Genomic DNA, 20,356 nt, shown 5'->3' on the forward strand with positions numbered 1-20,356 from the left:
GCGGCGTGGGGCTGGGGCTTGTCCTACCCCTGCCCCCTCTGCTGCACTGCCCCAGCTACCAGCTGTTGGGGGTTGTTAATTTTACCCCCAGTAGGTAAAACAGCAGAGCACAAAGGAATGAGCACACTCTCCAGTTACAGAGTAGGTAGCAGAGGACGGTTTAGTTGTTGCAGCTATTTAGAGAAAACGCATGGTTTTCCTGTAGAACTAAATACTAAGTATTTATTGGTTGAGTATACTTGGATAGGAAAGACCTAAACCTAATCTAAAGAGCTACATAATGAATAGGTAGTTTAAACCTCATCCCAGGAAAAGTGAAACCCAGCAGGAAAAGCCCAAATTTGGTGCTTCCAAAGACATCAAATTGACCTTGGTGGGAATCTGGCTGTAGTGAGAACACACACCCTCCCTTCCAGAGGAGATTTGGGGTAAAGCTCCTGAGTGAAAAAGCTCCTGCTGGTCTGGTGGCCACAGGGGGGCAGGCCTTCTCTATTGCCACGCAAGACTCTGAAATGAGCTCCCTGCCAAGATAAGAGCCTCCCCATCTCTGACAACTTTTTAGAAGTGCCTAAAAACTTCTCTCTTCATCCAAGCTTTTTAATTTTTCTGTGGTTTTTAATTGTTTTAAGGTTTTTATTTTCTGTGTTTTCTCTTGTTTTATGGTGTTGTAAACCACCCAGAGACAAAGGTTTGGGGCGGTATACAAACTTGACAAACAAATAAATAATGTCTGTACTTAAAGGTACAGCTGTACCTTTATACAGGTACAGCTATGCCTTTGTACCTATATACAGCTGTACTTAAAGTATAAAGCTATAAAGGGATGATTCATAAATTGACAACTTCAGTTAAATGACGATGACCTAGATATGTGGGTTTGCAGAAGTCTTCCTTCCCCTCCTCTATCAAAGAGTTTAGCAGAATGTCAGGGAGTCATTCTGCCATAGTTCCTAGAGCAAGTGGAAGAAAGAGACACGCACATAGGAAGCTGCCATATACCGAGAGACCATTGGTCTATCTAGCTCAGTATTGTCTTCACAGACTGGCAGCGGCTTCTCCAAGGTTGCAGGCAGGAATCTCTCTCAGCTCTATCTGGAGATGCCAGGGAGGGAACTTGGAACCTTCCGCCTGCAAGCATGCAGATGCTCTTCCCAGAGAGGCCCCATCCCCAAAAGGGAATACCTTACAGCAGAGATCCTCAACACTGGGCCCCCAGATGTTCTTGGACTTCAACTCCCATAATCCCCAGCCAAAGGCCACTGGGCCTGGGAATTATGGGAGTTGAAGTCCAAGAACATCTGGGGGCCCAACGTTGAGGATCCCTGCCTTACAGTGCTCACATGAAGTCTCCTGTACAAACCAAGGCAGATTCTGCTCAGCAAAGGGGACAATTCATGCCTGCTACCACAAGACCATATATTTCCCAGACTATGGGAAACACCTATATTGGGCAGCAGTGATATAGGAAGATGCTGAAAGGCATCATCTCATACCATGTGCGACATGGCAATGGTAAACCCCTCCTGCATTCTACCAAAGACAAGCACAGGGCTCTGTGGTCGCCAGGAGTCAACACCGACTCTACGGCACACTTTAAAGACCAGCTCTCCTGGACAGATAAAGGCAGAACTGCAGTAGCTACCTCCCCTTCTTCTTCGTGTACATGCCACAGTAAGGGGAAAGGGAAATGGCAGATGCCCAGTATTTGGGGCTGGGGGAAGGACACTAACTGGAGCTGGGGGGTCGGGGGAGGATCCATGATAGGATGCGCCAATTTATTTATTTATTTATTTATTGTTAAATTTATATACCGCCTTTCATTAAAAACAATCTCAAGGTGGTTTACAAAAGTTAAAAAACATACAATACATACATACATTCCCTCAAGAGATGCAAATGAAGGACTGAAATCCCAAATAGGGGCTGCACAGCAGTGCCAGATCATCATTGGTCAAAAAGGTGTCGTAAAAAGGTCCAATCAGAAGTCTGAGTTAAAAGCCCAATCCATAAAAGACCTGATGAGAAGGGTTTTGGGACACAGGTGTATAAAAAGGGTCTGACTTTTGGCCATGTAATTGAGGCATCCAGAAAAAAGTCAGCACAGAAGGCAGAGGATCAGAACAACCCAGCAGAGAAGCAAGAGAGTTTCAAGAATAGCAGCTAAGAGAGATGTCCCTTGAAGCGATGGGAGAAGTAGCGATGTGCATGGAACTGGGCAGGGGAAATCTGAAGGCGGGGTTGAAGGTTGACTTTAAGGGCGGAGGAGGGTGCACTTACCCCTCCCTCCGCTTTCTCCCCACCGGCCCTCCGCTAGAAAAGGGTCCATCAGGGCAGCAGCGCACCTCCCCGCCGCCCCGTCCCCCTTTGGACCCCACGTCACCAGAAATTGGCGATTCGGCTGTCCGGATCGCAGGTATCTCCCTTGCTGGCCATGCAAATGGTCATGGTGCATGCACAGAGGCCATGTGTGAGCCGGCACCTGGGAGATGCCCCACCGGCATGGGGGCAGAGCTGGAGGGTGCGCTGGGATAGCAACAATGGCGGCGAGTAGTGGAGGAGCAGGTACCAGCCTACTCTCCTCCGCTTTAAAGAGGCTGTGCAAGCCCTCGAATTTAAAGGGAGGTGCTAGAGATTCGGACAGCCAAATTGCATTTGGGCACTTTCCTAGTCCATGATGTTTGTCCTCTCTGTGGCCCAACATTTCTTCTCAGCAGGCCTAGGTCTGTTGATGAATATTCAAACATCTAACTACAGATCTCTGTAAAATTGGTACACTATTAAACGGCTGCCATGCTATAAAATAGAATACTAATGATAAAATCAGTATACTCACTCGTTGGTGTTTTGGGTGCAGACCCTGTGTAAGCAAGAAGAAAAAACAGAATGAAGTATCCAGGCTTGATCGTTTCATAAACATATTCATAAAGAGTAACAAATCTGTGACAGGTAGAAGGGGCCCTACGGGGCTGGGGTTGAGCAGTATGGCACTTGCTTTGCACACAGGAGGGACAATCCCTGGCATTGCCAGGTCGGCCTGGGAAAGACTCCTGTCTGAAACTCTGGACAGTCACTGCCAGTCAGTGTAGGCAGTATAGACTAGATGGATCAATCGTCTGACTCAGTATAAGGCAGCTTCCTGTGTGCGCTGGAAGCTTGTAGCACCCCTGGCTGCACTCAGGCATACCCTTTGCAAGCTGGGTACAAACAGCTTATTCTTCAGGATTTCTGACTATTTGCCTCCATTCCAGGACCTCAACACGTAATCCATAGAAAAATTATTTTGTAGAAGGCACAATGAAATTACAGAGAGCAGCAAAGAGCACTATTGGTCCCATTCATTTCCAGTGAAGATTGTGCATGGAGATTTCCTGCTGGATTGTGTCCTTAGTTTCTGCAGCATAAGGTGGGTCTCCTCAACAACTTGCCGCAGTTGCCACAGGAGGAGTGAACCCCCCTCCCAAATTCCAGTTTGTTTGGGCTACAAAAGAGAAGACATTGGCCCAGTTCAGATGTCTTGGCCAAGAGCTGCTCAGGTTCATACACAAAGGATTCCCCCCACACTTCCTGATTTGAATCACTTCCTGATTGGATACTAGCTCCTCCTTCCTCACACTGAACCATCAATTGTTTGCGAAGAAGAGGAGGAAGAGGCAGCTAGCGGGGAAAGGCACCATTGCTATCTTCCAGTTCTGGTTTGGAGGCAAACTGGTTTGTGGTAACCACAGTTTGCCTGATCTGGGTGCAATGGCCTGTTTTATTTATGGTGAACCAGGAAGTGAGGGAGGAATCAGAGTGCACAGTGGGAGGAGAAAGCATGAGGAATAGCTCTAATGGACAAGTCCGTTTGGCCATGTTGTTTGAACCAGACCATTGACTCTGTACCCCCTAGTTATATTGCTGATCAATGCTGCTGGGGACCTCTGGGACACCTTGCTATGTGGGGCGGGGGGGGGGGGGCACTGCTTGTATTCCATAGCTGGAGATAAGAGGGGAGAGTTGTCGAGTCACAACCGGCATTCTAACCCTTTTGCTGCACAGCAGGTGGCTGACAGGACTCCAAGGGCCTAGATGAGCCCAGCATGAGATGTCAAATGCAGCACTGGCCCCGACAGTTTTCCATTTTCTTTGTTAAGTAACAACCAGATTGAAACCCTACAGACTGGGATGATCATGGTAGGAGGTAGGGGCACTTTAGTCCTACCCCATCCCTGCTGCCACAGACCTAATCCCCACCCTGCCTTTGACTTCAGGGCCAAAGTCCAGGGCCTCCACACCCTCTGGGGCTCCCCAAATCCTCTTTACTCTGTCCTGGTAGTCTGTGGTCGCCGCTGGCCTGCACTGCCCCACCAGGGCAGCTGTGTGATTATGATCTGTGCTGGGTGCTTTAGAGACAGAGTGGGGAGTGGGGAAAGACCTATGTGGGATGGGAGTATGTTAAGTTGCATGTTGAAATGTTTCTGCTAATGCATATTTGCATGAATATACCTGTTTCACATTCTTACATTCTTGTGAGTTCAGTTGCTGTTTGTGCCCTCAAGAACCTACGTGTGTGTGTGTGTGTGGGTGTGTAGGGGAATGATGCTTAACTTGCAGGGGGAGGGTGGCTCTAGCAAGGGGGGCAGGATCCAAAGGCCTCTAGGACCAGGCTCCAAAATTACCTCCAAAGTGCACCTCTGCCCCTGCCCCACCCCCCGCCGCTGGCTGTTATTTGCTGAGGAATAAAAGCTTCCATTGTGGGAACTTCTTTTCCTTGGCAAACAGGAGCTGTGGTGTGTGTGTTTGTGTGTGATCTGGATCAGGACTGTGGTGAGAGTAGCCTCCTACCTCTACCACAGGGGCCCCAGTTTGGCTACTGCTAATGTGCTGAACGTTATACGATTTCAGCCAATTTTACTTGAATAAGCCAAGCATCCAATAAAGTTTAAATGATCTTTTTAACGTCTGACATGCAAGATAATTTGTGTATCCGAGATGCCATTTCATGGGGTGTAGGTAGCGAGGCTTGGAGATTGGTGGTGAACTCTTTCAGACTGATGAAGGCTGGAGCTTAAATTCATTAGTGCTGGAGCTCGAACTTACTAGCACTGGAGCTTGAACTTATTAAGTAAAAGAATCATCGTTCAGCTGGAGATTACAGGTCTCTTCCTGTCTTTCTTAGAGAAGACATTTTCCCCACTACAGGTAGGATCAGCAGGGAGAAAGCGAATAACAAGGCAAAGGAGGCACCAGCATTTTCATTGGCTCGCAGACTGAGACATAACAACCATCATGAAACCAGTCTCCAATCATAACCAAGATTTGGAATGAAAAGTATTCTATTAGGGTCAAAGCATAGCTGTGTTTTGATCTTTTCTTTTGCAAATAAACAGCAGCCACTCTTAAAAAAAATAGCAGAACTGAACTACAACATGGGGGCCACAGGTTTAACTCTTCCCCCTATGCTGCAGTCCTCCGTAGCTCCTCTCTGCCCCAGGAGGGAAGCTGCTATTGGCACCAGTGGCAACTTCTCTCTGAGGGCAAACAGCAACTTCAGGATTATGATTGCTGTTGAGACTGTAGAAGATCTGAACCCCATATAGCTAACGCTGGAGAAGGGGGTGGGGTGAGGGAAGAGGGCCCATCACACATACATTTTGCAATGGTTCCTTTAGCTTCTCTGTAACCTTCTAAACAAAGCGTTTTGAATCGTAGGGCTGGGGAAGTAGGGATTCTTAATGAAATCCACAAGGCTCTCCTGTAGCCTTCCGGGCAGTCATGATATGGCTAAAATTTAGAACAGTTAGGGGTTAGGGTGAGGATTTCGTTAAGGACCCTTACTTCCCACATGGTGCCCGCTCATGGGTTCTTGGGGGCAGTGCCATTGCAGCAGGAGGCTACATGTGGCGGCGGAGGGCAGGTAAGGACCTGCTAAACTGTTCTCTATGCATTGGTTCTAAACAGGCTCTACTTACTGTTCTCTGCTTACATAATCAGCACAGCTTCTACTTAATTCAATGACATAAGACTAAATAAATCTCCTAGAGTTTCATAGACCAACAGGAACAGACCAGCAATATTAATCTGGATTACTGCTTTGCATGCATACTAAACCCATGATGCTGTTGAGGCTGCACAGCTATTTCCCAAACTAAACTGAAGTATGTTAGGGCCAGAGACACATGTCACGTCACATGTAGTCTGGCCCAGGCTAAGACGACTTCCTGGCTGCTAAGGAGACGGAACAGTCCTCTAGATTGTGACCTGGGAATCATGTGGAGATATCCTGTGCTAACCCCTGGCATACTTCCCATACTTCCAGTGTCAGTCTGGGCTGGGACTGTGGGAACCTGAGAGAGATCCTTTCCCTCCGGCTGCTTTTTCATGTGTAAAGCCAGGGAAACTTGGCAGGCAAAGGAAAAGAAAAGACAAAGCGGGGCGGGGGGGTGGGGTGGGGGAGAAGAACAATAATTAATCACAACTTACCCAGCCAGCTCCTCAGGCTGACAGATTTCAGGCTTGTGTGGCTGAAGTAGGCACTGGCAAATAGCCAGGTTGTGACTAAAGTGAAGAGCACCGCTAGGAGCCTCAGCACACCTGTGACAGCAGGGAGGAAGGGTCAGCTGGAGGCAAGAGCGGGTGAGAAGTAAATACTGTAGATTGCAATGCATCAGGACACAGCTAGGTGTGTAACGTCATAAAACTAATAAAGTAGGAGCCCAGCCCTGAATTTAAATTTAACCAGCAGTTCAACTAAATGATCCTGTGTATTTCTGAACTCTGCAATCAGATAGAGAGAGAGACCAGATGGAAACAAGAGAACAGAGACTCCAGTACCTTTAATAGCTGTGCAAAGGCAGAAAGTTCAGCAAAGTCAGGGCCAGTTCCAGATTTCAAAAGGCCTCTGAGAAGCGTTTCATTTAGGGGCCCACTCCTACCTGGATGGGCCTCAAGAGAGTCACTTTGTTACCGCTCATTCAAAGGGGCTAAGGGCACTAAAGTGGTCTCAGGGATCAGCAGTGGGCCCTTCTGTGGGTCCCGAGCAGCTGCCTTTCATGCCAGCAATTCCCACTCTGGAACAGTATTTCCTGCAGGATATGCCACACCTTCACAAACGCCATCTTCTGCACATCTCTTGTTAAAGATACAGGAGGTTCTGTCCTCTGTCCCTTCCCCAACTCTACCTCTGGGCAACTGAAGGGAGTTCAGCCCTGAATGGAGGAGAGAAAAGGCAGAAGAGCCTGGTGAGCTCCCTACCATCAAGCTCCTGCCGTTCCAACGGAAATGACTCCTCCCTGCCACAACTGCCATCCAAAGCCTACTGAAGAGCCATGTGGCTCTGAGCGGAGAAGAGACTGAACCTGATTTAAAAGTGCATCATGAAAAGATCTGGCTTTTAAAAAGGTTTTCTGTCAGTTGTCTTTGATGTTTCCTTTTTTAAAAAAAAGATGGTTACTGTTAAAATAATTTTATGTCAACTGCTTTGAGAGGTTGGTCTGAAAAGTGGTATTTAAATACCTTAAATGAGTTTTCAGATGGCTGTCCTATGGAATTACCATGAAGCCATAACAACCACCATGAATCCAGCATTTTCATTGGCTCGCAGACTGAGACATAACAACCATCATGAAACCAGTCTCCAATCATAACCAAGATTTGGAATGAAAAGTATTCTATTAGGGTCAAAGCATAGCTGTGTTTTGGTCTTGTCTTTTTTTTTTAAATAAACAGCAGCCACTCTTTAAAAAATAGCCGAGCTGGACCGCAGCATGGGGGAGGGGCACAGGTTTAACTCTTCCCCCTACACTGCAGTCCTCTTTAGCTTCTCTTTGCCCCAAGACGGAAGCTGCTATAGGCACCAATGGCAACTCCTCTCTGAGGGCAAACAGCAGCTTCAGGAGAATGATTGCTGTTGAGACTGTAGAAGATCTGAGCCCCATGTAGCTAACTTCAGAGACGTGGGGCGGGGTGGGGGAAGTTGTCACTGGTGTCCTCAGAGAGAAGTTGCCATTGGTGCCAATAGCAGCTTCCCTCCTGGGGCAAAGAGGAGCTAAGGAGGACTGCAGCGTAGGGGGAAGAGTTAAACCTGTGCGTGCCCCCCCGCCCCCATGCTGTGGTTTTTAGGTCTGCTGTTTTTTTTAAAGAGTGGCGGCTTTCCCTTCCCTCTCCTCTAGTAAGGAAGTGCACAGATAAAGGGAGCCGAGTTAAAACACCTGGGAGGAGGCCCAGTCAGGGGCAGCCCTTCTATGCGGCAAGGAAGGCCGTTGCCTCAGGCAGCAGATTATTGGGGATCCAGCAAGGCAGCAAGATGCCCTTCCGCCCCCACTCTTTAAAAAAAAAGGGGGAAAGAGAGGGAGGAGGGTGTCAGCTAGGGGGCAGCATTTGGAGCCCGCCTCAGGTGCACAGAGGGATTGAGCTGCTGCTGCTGCTGCTGGGCATGGTTGCCTCATCTCTCACTTCAGAAGATTTAACAGTATGGAGGGCATCTTCCCTCCAGCCTAAATGCCCTGCCTGTTTCTTCCTTCCCTGGGTCTTTCAGATATGCTGCCAAGAGACCTAACCCTTGATCCATACAAGCAGAGGTTTGCCTGTGGAACTGGGCTGTAAAGCTGCGCAAAACTGCAGACCTTCACAGTTGCAGAGCTATGTATTGATTCATTCTTTATTTATTTAAAATATGTATACCCCACCCCTCCGGTGCACTATTGCAAACTGGCTGTTGCAGCAGTGAGTCCCCAATTGCCACACTCTGGATGGATCTCAAAAGTGTGCTCACTGGACCCAAATGAATGCGCAGCCATTAAGAGGAAAGTGACTGATGAAAGCAGCAGCAGGGCTTGTTTGGGCACATTGTTCCTTTTCTTTCACAGAGGAGGCCGGATTTAAGGAAGGATTTATGCTTGCCTGTTGTGAAAGCATAAAGGGAACTCTCCCCATCTGGGCACGAAGCAACCTTTGGACATAAGGGCACCATTCTTGCATTTTCAGGAGCAGTCAGGATGGCGCTTGGGAAACAATGGACCTTTACATCCATCTCAGCCGAAGATAAGCAGGACACTACCATTCCATGGGAGCACAGGGAAAAAATGCACAGCTGGGTTTCAACTTCAACTTCCTGAAGAAGGATTCAACTTCATAGGAATCTTGGCAATCAAATATTATGTTTCTAGTCCTTATGGCGGAAAATATATGCTTGAAAGGGTGTTGGCCACAGCTGCTGAAATCTGACAAATGGGTGGGATGAGGGGATGAGGAAGATTTCCAGAGCTCTGTATAGTTCCTTGTCCCACTAGTGGGGAAGGTCACAAAACCAGAGTATGTTTTTTCTCACAGAACCAGAGTAAAATCATACAAAATAGTAAAAACTGCAGAATAATGCCCAGTAAGAAAAATCATGCAAATAATTTGCATAATTTATCCAGATTGTAGAATCCAGACTTGTCTTTGTGCAGATGACTGTGGCATTCAGTATGTGACCAACCAACAGCAATGGAGTTCCATTTATGTGTGGCACCTTTGTAACAAAATAAACAACTGTCCAACCAACCAAAAACAAAATTAAACAAAGGCAGCTGGAATCTTACAACATGATGGCAGGACTGTTGCCTTGATGCTCTGTGGGTGAGCTTCTCAAAAGCATCTGTTTAGTCACTTTTGGAAACGGCAGACTTTTGGTCCAATCCAGCAGGGCTTTTTTATGTTCATCTGAAACCTGCTCACAGATAATGGATTGAAAACAGTCTGAGAAGCAAAGAGCCAGACCGTTTCAGATGTAACTATGACTCAAGGCAGCTGAAATTTGTTAATGATGACCCAAACTACTTAGAACCATACTTGGGGCTTTTTCACACATTGGGCTTAAAGTGGCTATTGCATCAATTGCTTTGTAAGGCAAATGCAACGCCTTCATTGACAATTTGTTTGTATTACAATGCCACTCCATCACACTGAGAAAAAGAAAGGGCATGTGTACTACAAATGAGCATTTTGGTTTGCATTTGCCTTATAAACCCAATGAAGCAAGATAAATTTTGGTGATTTGAGCCTTATATGTGAAAAAGAATGAAACTATCTACATGTCTGAACCTTAGATTTTTCATTCATCATCTTTGAGTGGGTGTACGAAATGAGATGCTGTTGTTGGGATGAGCTGCAAGAATATAAAGAAGCGAGCAAAGAAACTGGTTTTTTGCCATGGAAAGTCTCCTCTTTTCTTACCTGACACTCTCATCCTTTTGCTTGAGTGTAGTGAAATAAACACAGAGGCCTGTCAAAGGTCACTCACCAGCCTGTTGAAAGCAAAAAGGCCAAGAATCTTAATTTAATTCAGTTTTTAAAATAGTGGTAGTAGATTTAAGTGCTATAAAGCAGATTTTTTTGTGTGTGCAAAAGAATAAAAACCAACCAACCAATCATTTGTGTAATTGACCCAGCACAAGCAACGGGGGAAAGGTTATTGCCTGAGAGCCTAATGCCAAGAGGCAGTACATTAATAAGATGATGGAATGTGGCCATTTGAATGTTCTTTATAATCTCCTGTCAAACAGCTCTTGCTACACTCTCCAGCAAAATCCTTGAGAAAACAAAATCCTGAAAGGGGATGTTAGGACTTACTTTTGATACACCTTGTTGCCATGCCATTATTGGGTTTGGCACCATACAATGGGTGGAATCATCTCTCAATTTTTGCTTCCTGATAAACACTTTGCAAGTGCTTTTGCAAAGTCTAGGACTGCAGGTGAAACCATACATAATATATATGAGACCTCTGACTAGTCTTTATTAACATGTAGCAGCTAGAGGCTTTGAATCTGACTGAAGCAGCTTAATCCTTCCCCTAACAGGCCGTTTTCTGGTCAAAAGCTTTCCTCCCTCACCCACACCATTTTTGGAAGGGTGGTATAGAAATCAATCAATCAATCAATCAAATAAATAAATAAATGTTTTCCCACTCATGGGGGAAATGTCTGTTTTCCAACTCATGGGAAGAGTCCCTATCCTTACTCACACCCCCTGTAGGTGGGGAGCAAGTTGGAAGGGCAGGGGTGGAGCTACCAATGTTCAAGGGTGCCCCTTGAACATGGGCCCAGTCTCCGGTAGGGGCCCATCCACAACTGTCTCCCACTACCCCCCTATAGCCTGTCAGTCTCCTCCTCTTTCCCGCCCCTCCTCCTTTGCCTGAGCAACGCTTAGAAGCACTTCCAAGTATCATGTGGGCAGAGGAGGCGGAGAGGGAAAGAGTCTCCTCACCCCGTCTGTCTCCTCCTCTTTCCCCCTTCTCCTTCTACCTGGGCAACGCTTGAAAGTGCTTCCAGGCATCACACTGGCAGAGAAGGAGGAGAGGGAAAGAGGAGAAGTCAGATAGAGAGAGGGGAGGTGGCAGCAGGTGGAGGTGGAGGCAGGTGGGCCATAGAGGTGCCGGAAGGTAAGTGGGCCCCACTGTTGCGGTGAGTGCGAGGCACATGCTTTGCACGCACCACTGGTGAGCCATTAATATAGGGAGTGTTATAACAGCCCTGTAATGCAATTGACCCCGTTATTATCATTTTGCAATGGGTGCTCAGACTAAGTGAAAAGTGGAGAGGGGGAATGGGTTCAATGGGGTAACTTCTAAATTTGAAGTAATACTTCTAAGCTGAAGTATAGTATAGAGGTTTCTGATGCCCTTGGCAGGAAAGACTTTATTGTGACTCTTTCCAAGAATACATCGGGAAGACAGCAGACTACAGTGGAAGTTAACTGTCTTATTGCCTTACAGATTTCAACATGGATGTGCCATAGACACGAAAACATGGGCAACATGATATTTCTTTATGATCTCTGGTTAAAATAATCAAGAATTCAATAATAACACATTAACTATACACCAGCATTTTAGCTGTGGGATGATTTAAATCTATTCCCTAACAGTGATGGTGTCAGGCTTTTAAAAAAATACTGAAGATTGTATTTTCACCCTAACAACAACAAAACCAATAAGAACATGCCATGTGGGCAAATACTGACAATGTATCCATCCTAGTCTGCCTGCACACATTCAAAACTACTTAAGCAAAAAGCCCTGTTCTTGAAGAAGTGGTTTAGAAAAAGAAGAGCAGAACTTACACAAGCTATGCCAAAATGCACAAGATGTGGGTCTCTCTCTCTCTCTCTCTCTCTCTCTCACACACACACAGAGAAACTGCTGTCCTTTCCTCCAACCTGCTTCCTCTAGCAGCTACAAGCCTCTTTCTCTATCTTCCGGTGGCCATCTTATTTAGAGAAAAGGCCCCGCGCAGAAGAGTCAAACTGGGCCGTGAACATAGGTTGCACTCAGGGGCGTAGCAAGGTTGGAGTGGGCCCAGGGACAAGATTTTAAAATGTCCCGCCTCACTGAAGCTCAGCTCATGAAGTAAAGAAATCTTAAATGAGGCTGAACAGTGGTAACAAAAAGCATAGTAAAATTTTTATATATATATCACCTTTGTGCCACAATAGAACATCATCCTAAATTATTTGTTAAAAGGTTTTGTAAATTGTGGACAATGCAAGTCATTTAATGGTACTAGAGAAAGACATGCTGTTCTGGTAGCTCCAGGTCTTAACTCTCCTATCAATTTCGGACGATAAATACAATTGAAGGAAGCCCCGGCGGGTGCGCGGCTGGGGGAGTCAGTCATGTGACTTGCCTCTGGGGGGGCCCCCAAGGCAGAGGGCCCCCAGACAACTGTCTCCCCTTGCCCTCTTATAGTTAGGCCCCTGCACTAGTTGTCAGTGCTAGAAAAGTATTAACTTACATTGCCTTTTAAAAAGCTAATAACTTGAGAAATACAAATTGGATTGTAATCAAAACAGCAGGGGCAAGTCCTCCACTATTGTCACATTTCAAGGGACAACCCTGCACACACCAGTAGTATGATATGGGTGGGCAACAAGATCACATAGAGGAGAAAATGCACAAAAAGAGAAATTTTGAGAATGGCTGTGTCTCAGCCACTTATTTATTTTATTTTATTTTATTTATTGTTAAATTTATATACCGCCTTTTATTAAAAACAATCCCAAGGCGGTTTACAAAAGTTAAAAAACATATAATTAAAATGACAGTTAAAAGTATTACGCTAAAAATATAAAAACAAATCTAATTTAAAATATATAAAATACAAACACAAAAACTGTACACAGATAAAAACACACAGAAGCAGCAATAAAACAATCATGTAGAGGCCTGAAATTTAGCCAGATTATGACATCCATCATCTAGATGCTCCATGACAAATTTCAGACAGTTTGGACACATGAGCCCTATTCAGACATTATGTTCAACACTTGTGAGTGTACACTGTACACAGGTAAATGTATTCATACGTTATATTGAATACAGGTACATCAGTACACTTCCTATGTGTAGCATGCATTTGTGGGACCTGTACCCAGATTTACTTCTAAAATGAATGCAGGTACAGTCATTCACACAAAAACATGTACGAGTGCACAGACATTGCTGCTGGAGAGAGATCATTTCATAATTTCAAACTAAGTAACAAAATACCATGGAAAGCCAATCCGTTTCATCACTGTCGTTTCTCAGCATTATTTATTATTTATTAAAATTTCTCAGCATTATTTATTATTTATTAAACCAAGCATTAGAACTTGGTTCTAGCCAACAAATAAATCCTGCCCCCAAGAATTCCCAATCCAAATGAAATATTACCTTCCCCAATTGTTTTTGTTCTAAATATGTTCTGAACTTTGCCATACCCAACTGTTTTATGGTTGTATTAACTGCTTTGAGGTGTCCATCAAGAGCTGCATGCGCACATTCTTTTAGCTTGGATTCAAACAGTAAAAACCAAACAGGTTCTCCCTCTTTAGCAAAGGACTAATGAAAATGTCATCCTCTAAAACACTTGACATTTTTTTTTATCCAGGCACAACGAGCTGAACAGTAACTTTGAGCTATGCTTCTCAAACTTCCAGTTCTGAGGGTAACACTTTCCCCCTGAATTAAAACCGTAGGCAATTAATTCTCACCCTACAAAACACTTACTTTTAGAGCCTCAGAGTATGTCACCAATGTGATGTGTAATGGTTCTGGCTAGTGGGTCAAACCAGACATGACATTAAATGCATCAGTAGAGCTTCAGTCTCTCCCCCCTGCCCCCCCCCCCCCACTATTTCTTTCATATAAGAGCAGCCATGGGGTGACAGAATAGGGGAGCTGATCAGGATCAGCCGGAAAGGAAGAGGTTCCTACAGTCCCTAAGAAATGACATCCTTGTTGCTATTTGCTTCAGGAGGGCAGATACCAGTGGTGACCATGGGAACTTCCCTTCCAAGACTAATAGCAACTTCAATGGGGTGGGTGAGGTCTTTATTGGAGCTGCAGTGTGAGAGGAAAAAGTTAAAAATAGTCTCTCCATATGACCAGATCCTGAATGCCCCATTCCAATGCAGCTACCAGTGTGTGTGTGTGTGTGTGTGTGTGTGTGTCCAAATCTGTAATGATGCTTCTAACATTACATGACCCTAGGACAAGGAAGACCTGAATTCAAATTCCTACTCAGTCATGGAGTTTATTGGGTGACCCTAGGCCAATCACTAGAGCCGTGTTCCAACATTAGTCCGAGCACTTAGAGATTAGATCCCAGGTACTGGCTCCATCCCATATGCATGTTTGGCTGAATGTCTGAAAGAATCTACATGTTTAGGCATTCCAATAGTGCAACTGGAAACCTTGTCTGTACAAAGGCTGGATTGCATGTGCAGTATCTAGAGCTGAGTTTTCAAGTGGGGATTTGCAGGTCAAAGAAACCCTATTCATATGTTATGTTCAACACTTGTACAACTGTACCCAGTGCAACTGTACCTTGTACAACTGTACCCAGATTCCCCTCAGGGGATGGAGCCGCTCTGGGAAGAGCAGGAGGTTCCAAGTTCCCTCCCTGCCTTCTCCAAGATAGGGCTGAGAGAGATTCCTGCCTGCAACCTTGGAGAAGCCGCTGCCAGTCTGTGTAGACAATACTGAGACGGACCTATGGTCTGACTCAGTATATTGCAGCTTCCTATGTTCCTATGCGGGGGGGAGGCTTTGTTTTACTCACCTTCCCCCCAGATGATGGCCAAAATGTTGGTGGAAGCGCTGTCCACACTCCCACATGGTATGTGTTCAGAGAGTCAGGATGATGCGTCCTGGCCTCCGGGAATCCCACAGTGCACCGCATGCCAAGCACAGGGCATTGGGGGATTCCTCCAGGAGACAGGCACTCTAGAAGCCCATCTCTTTGTGTGTACATCTCTTTGTGTGTACAGCTGGGTTGGAAGCAGCCCGGGCTCGCACATGAGCAGCAAGCCCAGATTAAAGGAGCGCCCACTCCCTTAACCTTGGGTAATGGCCGGGCTAAAAAGCTGTGCTAGGTGGCACTGCCCCCGCTGAGATTGGGCCTGATCCCGGCGGTCTCATGTGCAGCCTAACCCAGGCCAGGCTTCTCTAGCCTGGGTTAGGCTGCATGTGAGAACAGCCTCGTTATGTTGAACACAGGTACAGCAGTACACTTCTTATCTGTACTATAAATTGGAGGGCCCTGTATCTTCACTTTTAGAATGAACACAGGTACAGTCATTCACACAAACACATGTACAATTGTACAGACATTTGTATACTCGTATATGTCTGAATAGTGCTAGATATATCCACTATACTGCACCTGCTTCTTATAGTGTTGGAATAATCCCTCACCACATGGTCTACAATTATGGTAGCCAAGTTTCAAGCAGGCTGCCTCTGAACATGTGCAGTGTGCCTTTCTGTAAAAAATAAAATAAAATAACTGGCACTGGAATATACAGTCTGCCTCACCAGCCAAACCAGCACTCATTAATGAAAGAATCAATCAACACATACTTAGCACAACCAGTGACATACATCTTCAATCAGAAGGACTTGCAGGAAAGATTGAGACTGCTAGAAAAATGCCAAATGGGGGTTGGCTGATGAAGGGAGTTTAAAGTTGCAGTCTTTTCCTGAGTATTTGAAGACTGCCTGTAGCACTGGACACACAGTAATCAAGTTCATTCTCTCCTTGTGCCCATTACAGATCAACTTGAGGCTGGTTTGGATGATACTTCAGCTGCTGGCCCTTACACATGCAATAAGGACGTGTGTGTGTGTGTGTGTATGTGTGATGTGTGTGTGTTTGTGTGTGTGTGTGCCATGAGCACAGGAACATAGGAAGCTGCCATATACTGAGTCAGACCATTGGTCTATCTAGCTCAGTATTGTCTTCACAGACTGGCAGCGGTGTCTCCAAGGTTGCAGGCAGGAATCTCTCTCAGCTTTATCTTGGAGAAGGCAGGGAGGGAACTTGGAACCTTCTGCTCTTCCCAGAGCGGCTTCATCCCCTGAGGGGAATCTCTTGCAGTGCTCAGACTTCTAGTTTCCTATTCAGATGCAACCAGGGTAGACCCTGCTTAGCTAAGGGCACAAGTCATGTTTGCTACCACAAGACCAGCTCTCCTCATGCATGTCCTTCCACCGTCTCAGTGTGTCAGGGAACATTTCCCTAATTGCATCCCATTACATACATTACAGATTATAGTACAGGCCAAACCTGCCCTTGGCAAATTCAAAAGTCTCAGGTTTCAAAGCTTCATTCTTATGTACTCTGACATAGGAGCAAGTCCCATTGGACTAAATGGAACCTGCTTCTGGGTAAAGGTGCTTAGCAGCATTCTGACGTTTACAGGCCTTTTCTGTGGTTCTACTTTCTGTGACATCAGAGGCTCTCAGATTATATCAGGGTTGCCTACCACTCACCATGAAAGCCACCCCCCCCCCACCACCATCAGTTCATTTCTCCCCCACCCGCTCCTTGTCTTAAATTATTTCCAATTATTTCCTCCTGTTCATTTCCACCTCCGCTTTCCTCTCACCCTTAGCCAAATTAATTTATTTCCCGCCATTTTTCTGCTCTGATATATTTCCTTTATTCCTCCCTCCCACCCCATTCATTTATTCTCCCCCATCTACCAAATTAATTTATCTTGGCACCCCCTTTCCCACATTTTTGGGGGTAATATTTGTCTGGTAATTATATACATGAAATACCTTTTCTAAGATGCTGCTGTTGAGCTAGGATCCATTTAATTATTGTCTCAGACAGTCAGTGAGGCCTAGCAGACAGTGAAGCCTAAACACCAGAGTATCCAGTGCTCTCCAAAAGATTTACACAAACAACGCAGCAAGATTTTCTTTTCTTTTTCAAAAGCTGACCTACCACACACTAGTCAAATCAGCAATCACTCTTGTCACTTAAAGGTACTGCTTGCTTCAGTCGCGAGTGGCAGCACTAAAGGAGGACTGTCTATTACTGCCTGATAAACCCTCTCCACACACCTAACCACACACACAGCCCCAGCCCCCTGGCAAGCTTACTGGCATTCCCAGATGCTGTTGACTACAACTCCCAGAATCCCCAGCTGCAATGGCTTTTGCTTGGGGATTATGGGAGTTGTAGTCAACAGCATCTGGGAATCCCTCTTAGAGGGTACACTGGTGCCACCCTGGGTCAGGGAACCCGGGCCATCTGGGAAATGGTGCAGCCATAGGCCACGGTGCCGAAGAAGGATCTGCCACCACCGCTTCCTGAGTCCGATGGGGTTGGGAGCTCACCGAGCAGTGACAGCTGTGGTAGCCACAGCAGCAGTGGCACCTTATTCTTCAGTGCTGTGTCTCACGGTGGCGCTGAGGAACATGCCTCCATGGCTGCCCAGTAAGCATGGCAGTTCAGTCCCCAAATAGCAAAGCACAACCAGTTGGGTGAGCAAGCAGCAAAGCAAGAGGTCTTGAGAAAGTTCTTTAGTATGAAGAACTATGAGGATTTTTTAAAAAAGAAAATGTTACAAACAAATGTGAAAAAGCCTGCAGCTTAATTTCAGCTGTAGCTCATAGCTGAAGAGAGTGACAAAACAAACAACCATCTTTGGAGAGACAAAATTGAGACTATCACTGGAAGAACAAAGCGGGGAGGAGTCCAGCACTTTTATCCATGACCCCAATCCCCATTGGTCACTATGAGATATTGCAGCTGAGAGCTGATGCTGCCAGGGTCCTAGCTCTAACAGGTTTCACAGTGGTTTTCAAAGAAAAATAAATAAGATGCTTCCTTGTCTCTAAAGGGCTCAAAGTCTAAAAAGAAACACAAGGTAACACTAACACCAGCCACTAAAGGAATGCTGTGCTGGGGTTGGATAGGGCCAGTTGCTCTCCCCATGATAAATAGAGAGATTCACCGCTTTATAAGGTGCTCTTTTACTCAGCAGGGGTAGCTACTAATTGAGTAAAGTTAATTAGCTAACTGCTAACTTCTCATTGCCGCCACCACACGAAAGAAGCAAGCTGCACCTGCTGGGTCCACCTATCAGTTCTGCTGCATCGTGTGGCTCTGCAACCTGCCACTGAAGCAGAACCTCCCCTCTGGCTTCCCCATTGGATGGATGGTCAGTAGGAAGAGGAAGGAGACAGAGGAGGAGAAGCTGCTCATGAGAGCAAAGTGCTCTGAATGAACAAAATGTTCCAGCTTCTCCTCAGAACTTTAGACACCACCACACATGCAAAAAAAGTTGTTTGGTCCCCAAAATAACCTCTATTCCTCCTAATGCAAAAAACGTCATTGGGTCCCCAAAGTAGTTGCATGTCCTCCTCTTAAAAGTCCCTAGCTTGCAACTCTATCACACATTATGTTCAATACTTGTACAATGAGTGTACATAGGTACAGATCTGTACAAGGTAGGTACAGTTATTCTCATATTATGCAGAACATAGGTAGAACAATACATTTCCCATGGGCCCTGTACCCAGGTTCACTTTTAAAATGAATTCAGGTACAGCCATTCACATTAAAAACATGTACAAGTGTACTGACATCTGTGCACTCATACAACATAATGTCTGAATAGGGCTGGTGTGTGTGTGTGTGTGTGTGTGTGTGAGAGAGAGAGAGAGAGAGAGAGAGACAGATTTTTGGTAGGAAAATGACAGAGTTAAACATCCTCTACCTCTGTAATGTGGTCCAAGGCAGACTGAGCCTGCATGTAGCTGCTACTTTAAAGTAAGAAGAGCTCCCCAAACTAGACAATGATGTGTTTAATCAAGATTCAAGAATGACATAGTTTAATCTATGATTAAACATAGTTTAATCTTGTAATCTGAGTGGCAGATAGTCTTTTTCCAGGGAACTGAAGGTGATATGATATAGACATTTTCCTGGAGTTTATTTATTTTTCCTGGAGTGATTTTTTTCTGATTTATTCCTGTTCTGTTGTCTCTGATCAAAATCAGTTTGCAAGGATTTTTAAAACATTCTTTTTAAATATAAGTAAATGAAAAATAGGTCAATAGGTATAAGTAAGTAAATATATAAGTATAATTAAAAGTATAAGTATAGTATAAGTAAATTAAAATAGGTCAATAGGTATGCAAATGCAGTAGGTCAACGAAGGTCAGAGAGCAACAAACAAGAACACAGAGCAGCTTAACAAAATAAAAAGTGAATGTTTCAAATATATTTTAAGTATAAACAAACAAACCTGCAAGCAATTAATATGTGTTTTTTAAGTTCAATATTATGCTGGTGAAGCATATTTGGGAGGACATCAGAATATTTTAACAAGTTGTTCTAATAAGAACCCTAAGTAAGAATTCTCAATTCAAATACATAAATAGCTTAGATCATAAAATACCTCAATTTAATCAAATATAAATGTTAAATAACTGGCAGAAAGCGGGAGAGGCAAAGGACCATGATGTGTCCCCATAAAGCAGCTTCTGCACAGCTTACAGAGAGTCACAAAGTTTTACCTAGTATAGTGTTGCCTGCCCTGAGTCTGTTCTGGCCATCCTATACCAGGCCATTTGACTCAAGGTGACAGGGATTGATCCTGGATCTAATACAACAAACTTGGGATCTAATACCACTGAACTAGGGCCCCTCCCCAGGGAGAGCTGGTCTTGTGGTAGCAAGCATAACCTGTCCCCATAGCTAAGCAGGGTCTCCCTGGTTGCATATGAATGGGAGACTTGATGTGTGAGCACTGCAAGATATTCCCCTCAGGGGATGAAGCCGCTCTGGGAAGAGCATCTAGGTTCCAAGTTCCCTCCCTGGCTTCTCCAAGATAGGGCTGAGAGAGATGCCTGCCTGCATCCTTGGAGAAGCCGCTGCCAGTCTGTGAAGACAATACTGATCTAGATAGACCAATGGTCTGACTCAATATATGGCAGTTTTCCTATGTTCCTATGTATATTTTTGACTCTCTCTCTCTCTCTCTCTCTCTCGTCCCATCCAGTGCCCATGCTTCTCAAGTTACCTTATCTGATCCTAAATCAGATTCTTTGCCCAAA

At 45.3% G+C, this 20,356-nt stretch overlaps 1 protein-coding gene across 7 annotated transcripts in view; it reads right to left on the bottom strand.

Annotated features, from left to right (window-relative positions):
• The window catches only part of FAM3D (FAM3 metabolism regulating signaling molecule D), a 31,244-nt gene extending 13,313 nt beyond the window's left edge, over nucleotides 1–17,931 (bottom strand). The window contains exons 1-5 of one of the 7 annotated variants that reach the window (XM_053301711.1): nucleotides 17,066–17,397; nucleotides 15,666–15,765; nucleotides 10,195–10,265; nucleotides 6,463–6,573; nucleotides 2,834–2,857 (exon numbers count right to left, since the gene is read on the bottom strand). In XM_053301711.1, coding sequence (XP_053157686.1) covers nucleotides 2,834–2,857; nucleotides 6,463–6,573; nucleotides 10,195–10,207 — 148 coding nt within the window. In that variant the 5' untranslated portion in view covers nucleotides 10,208–10,265; nucleotides 15,666–15,765; nucleotides 17,066–17,397. Of the gene's footprint in view, nucleotides 1–2,833; nucleotides 2,858–6,462; nucleotides 6,574–10,194; nucleotides 10,266–11,732; nucleotides 11,871–12,081; nucleotides 12,132–15,665; nucleotides 15,766–17,065; nucleotides 17,398–17,629 lie in introns of those variants that run through there. The other 6 variants (XM_053301713.1, XM_053301712.1, XM_053301709.1 and 3 more) reach the window with 6 other exon arrangements.
• Nucleotides 17,932–20,356: the final 2,425 nt, after the last annotated feature.

This window comes from Hemicordylus capensis, chromosome 2 (assembly GCF_027244095.1).
Source record: "Hemicordylus capensis ecotype Gifberg chromosome 2, rHemCap1.1.pri, whole genome shotgun sequence".
Lineage (NCBI taxonomy): Eukaryota > Metazoa > Chordata > Lepidosauria > Squamata > Cordylidae > Hemicordylus > Hemicordylus capensis.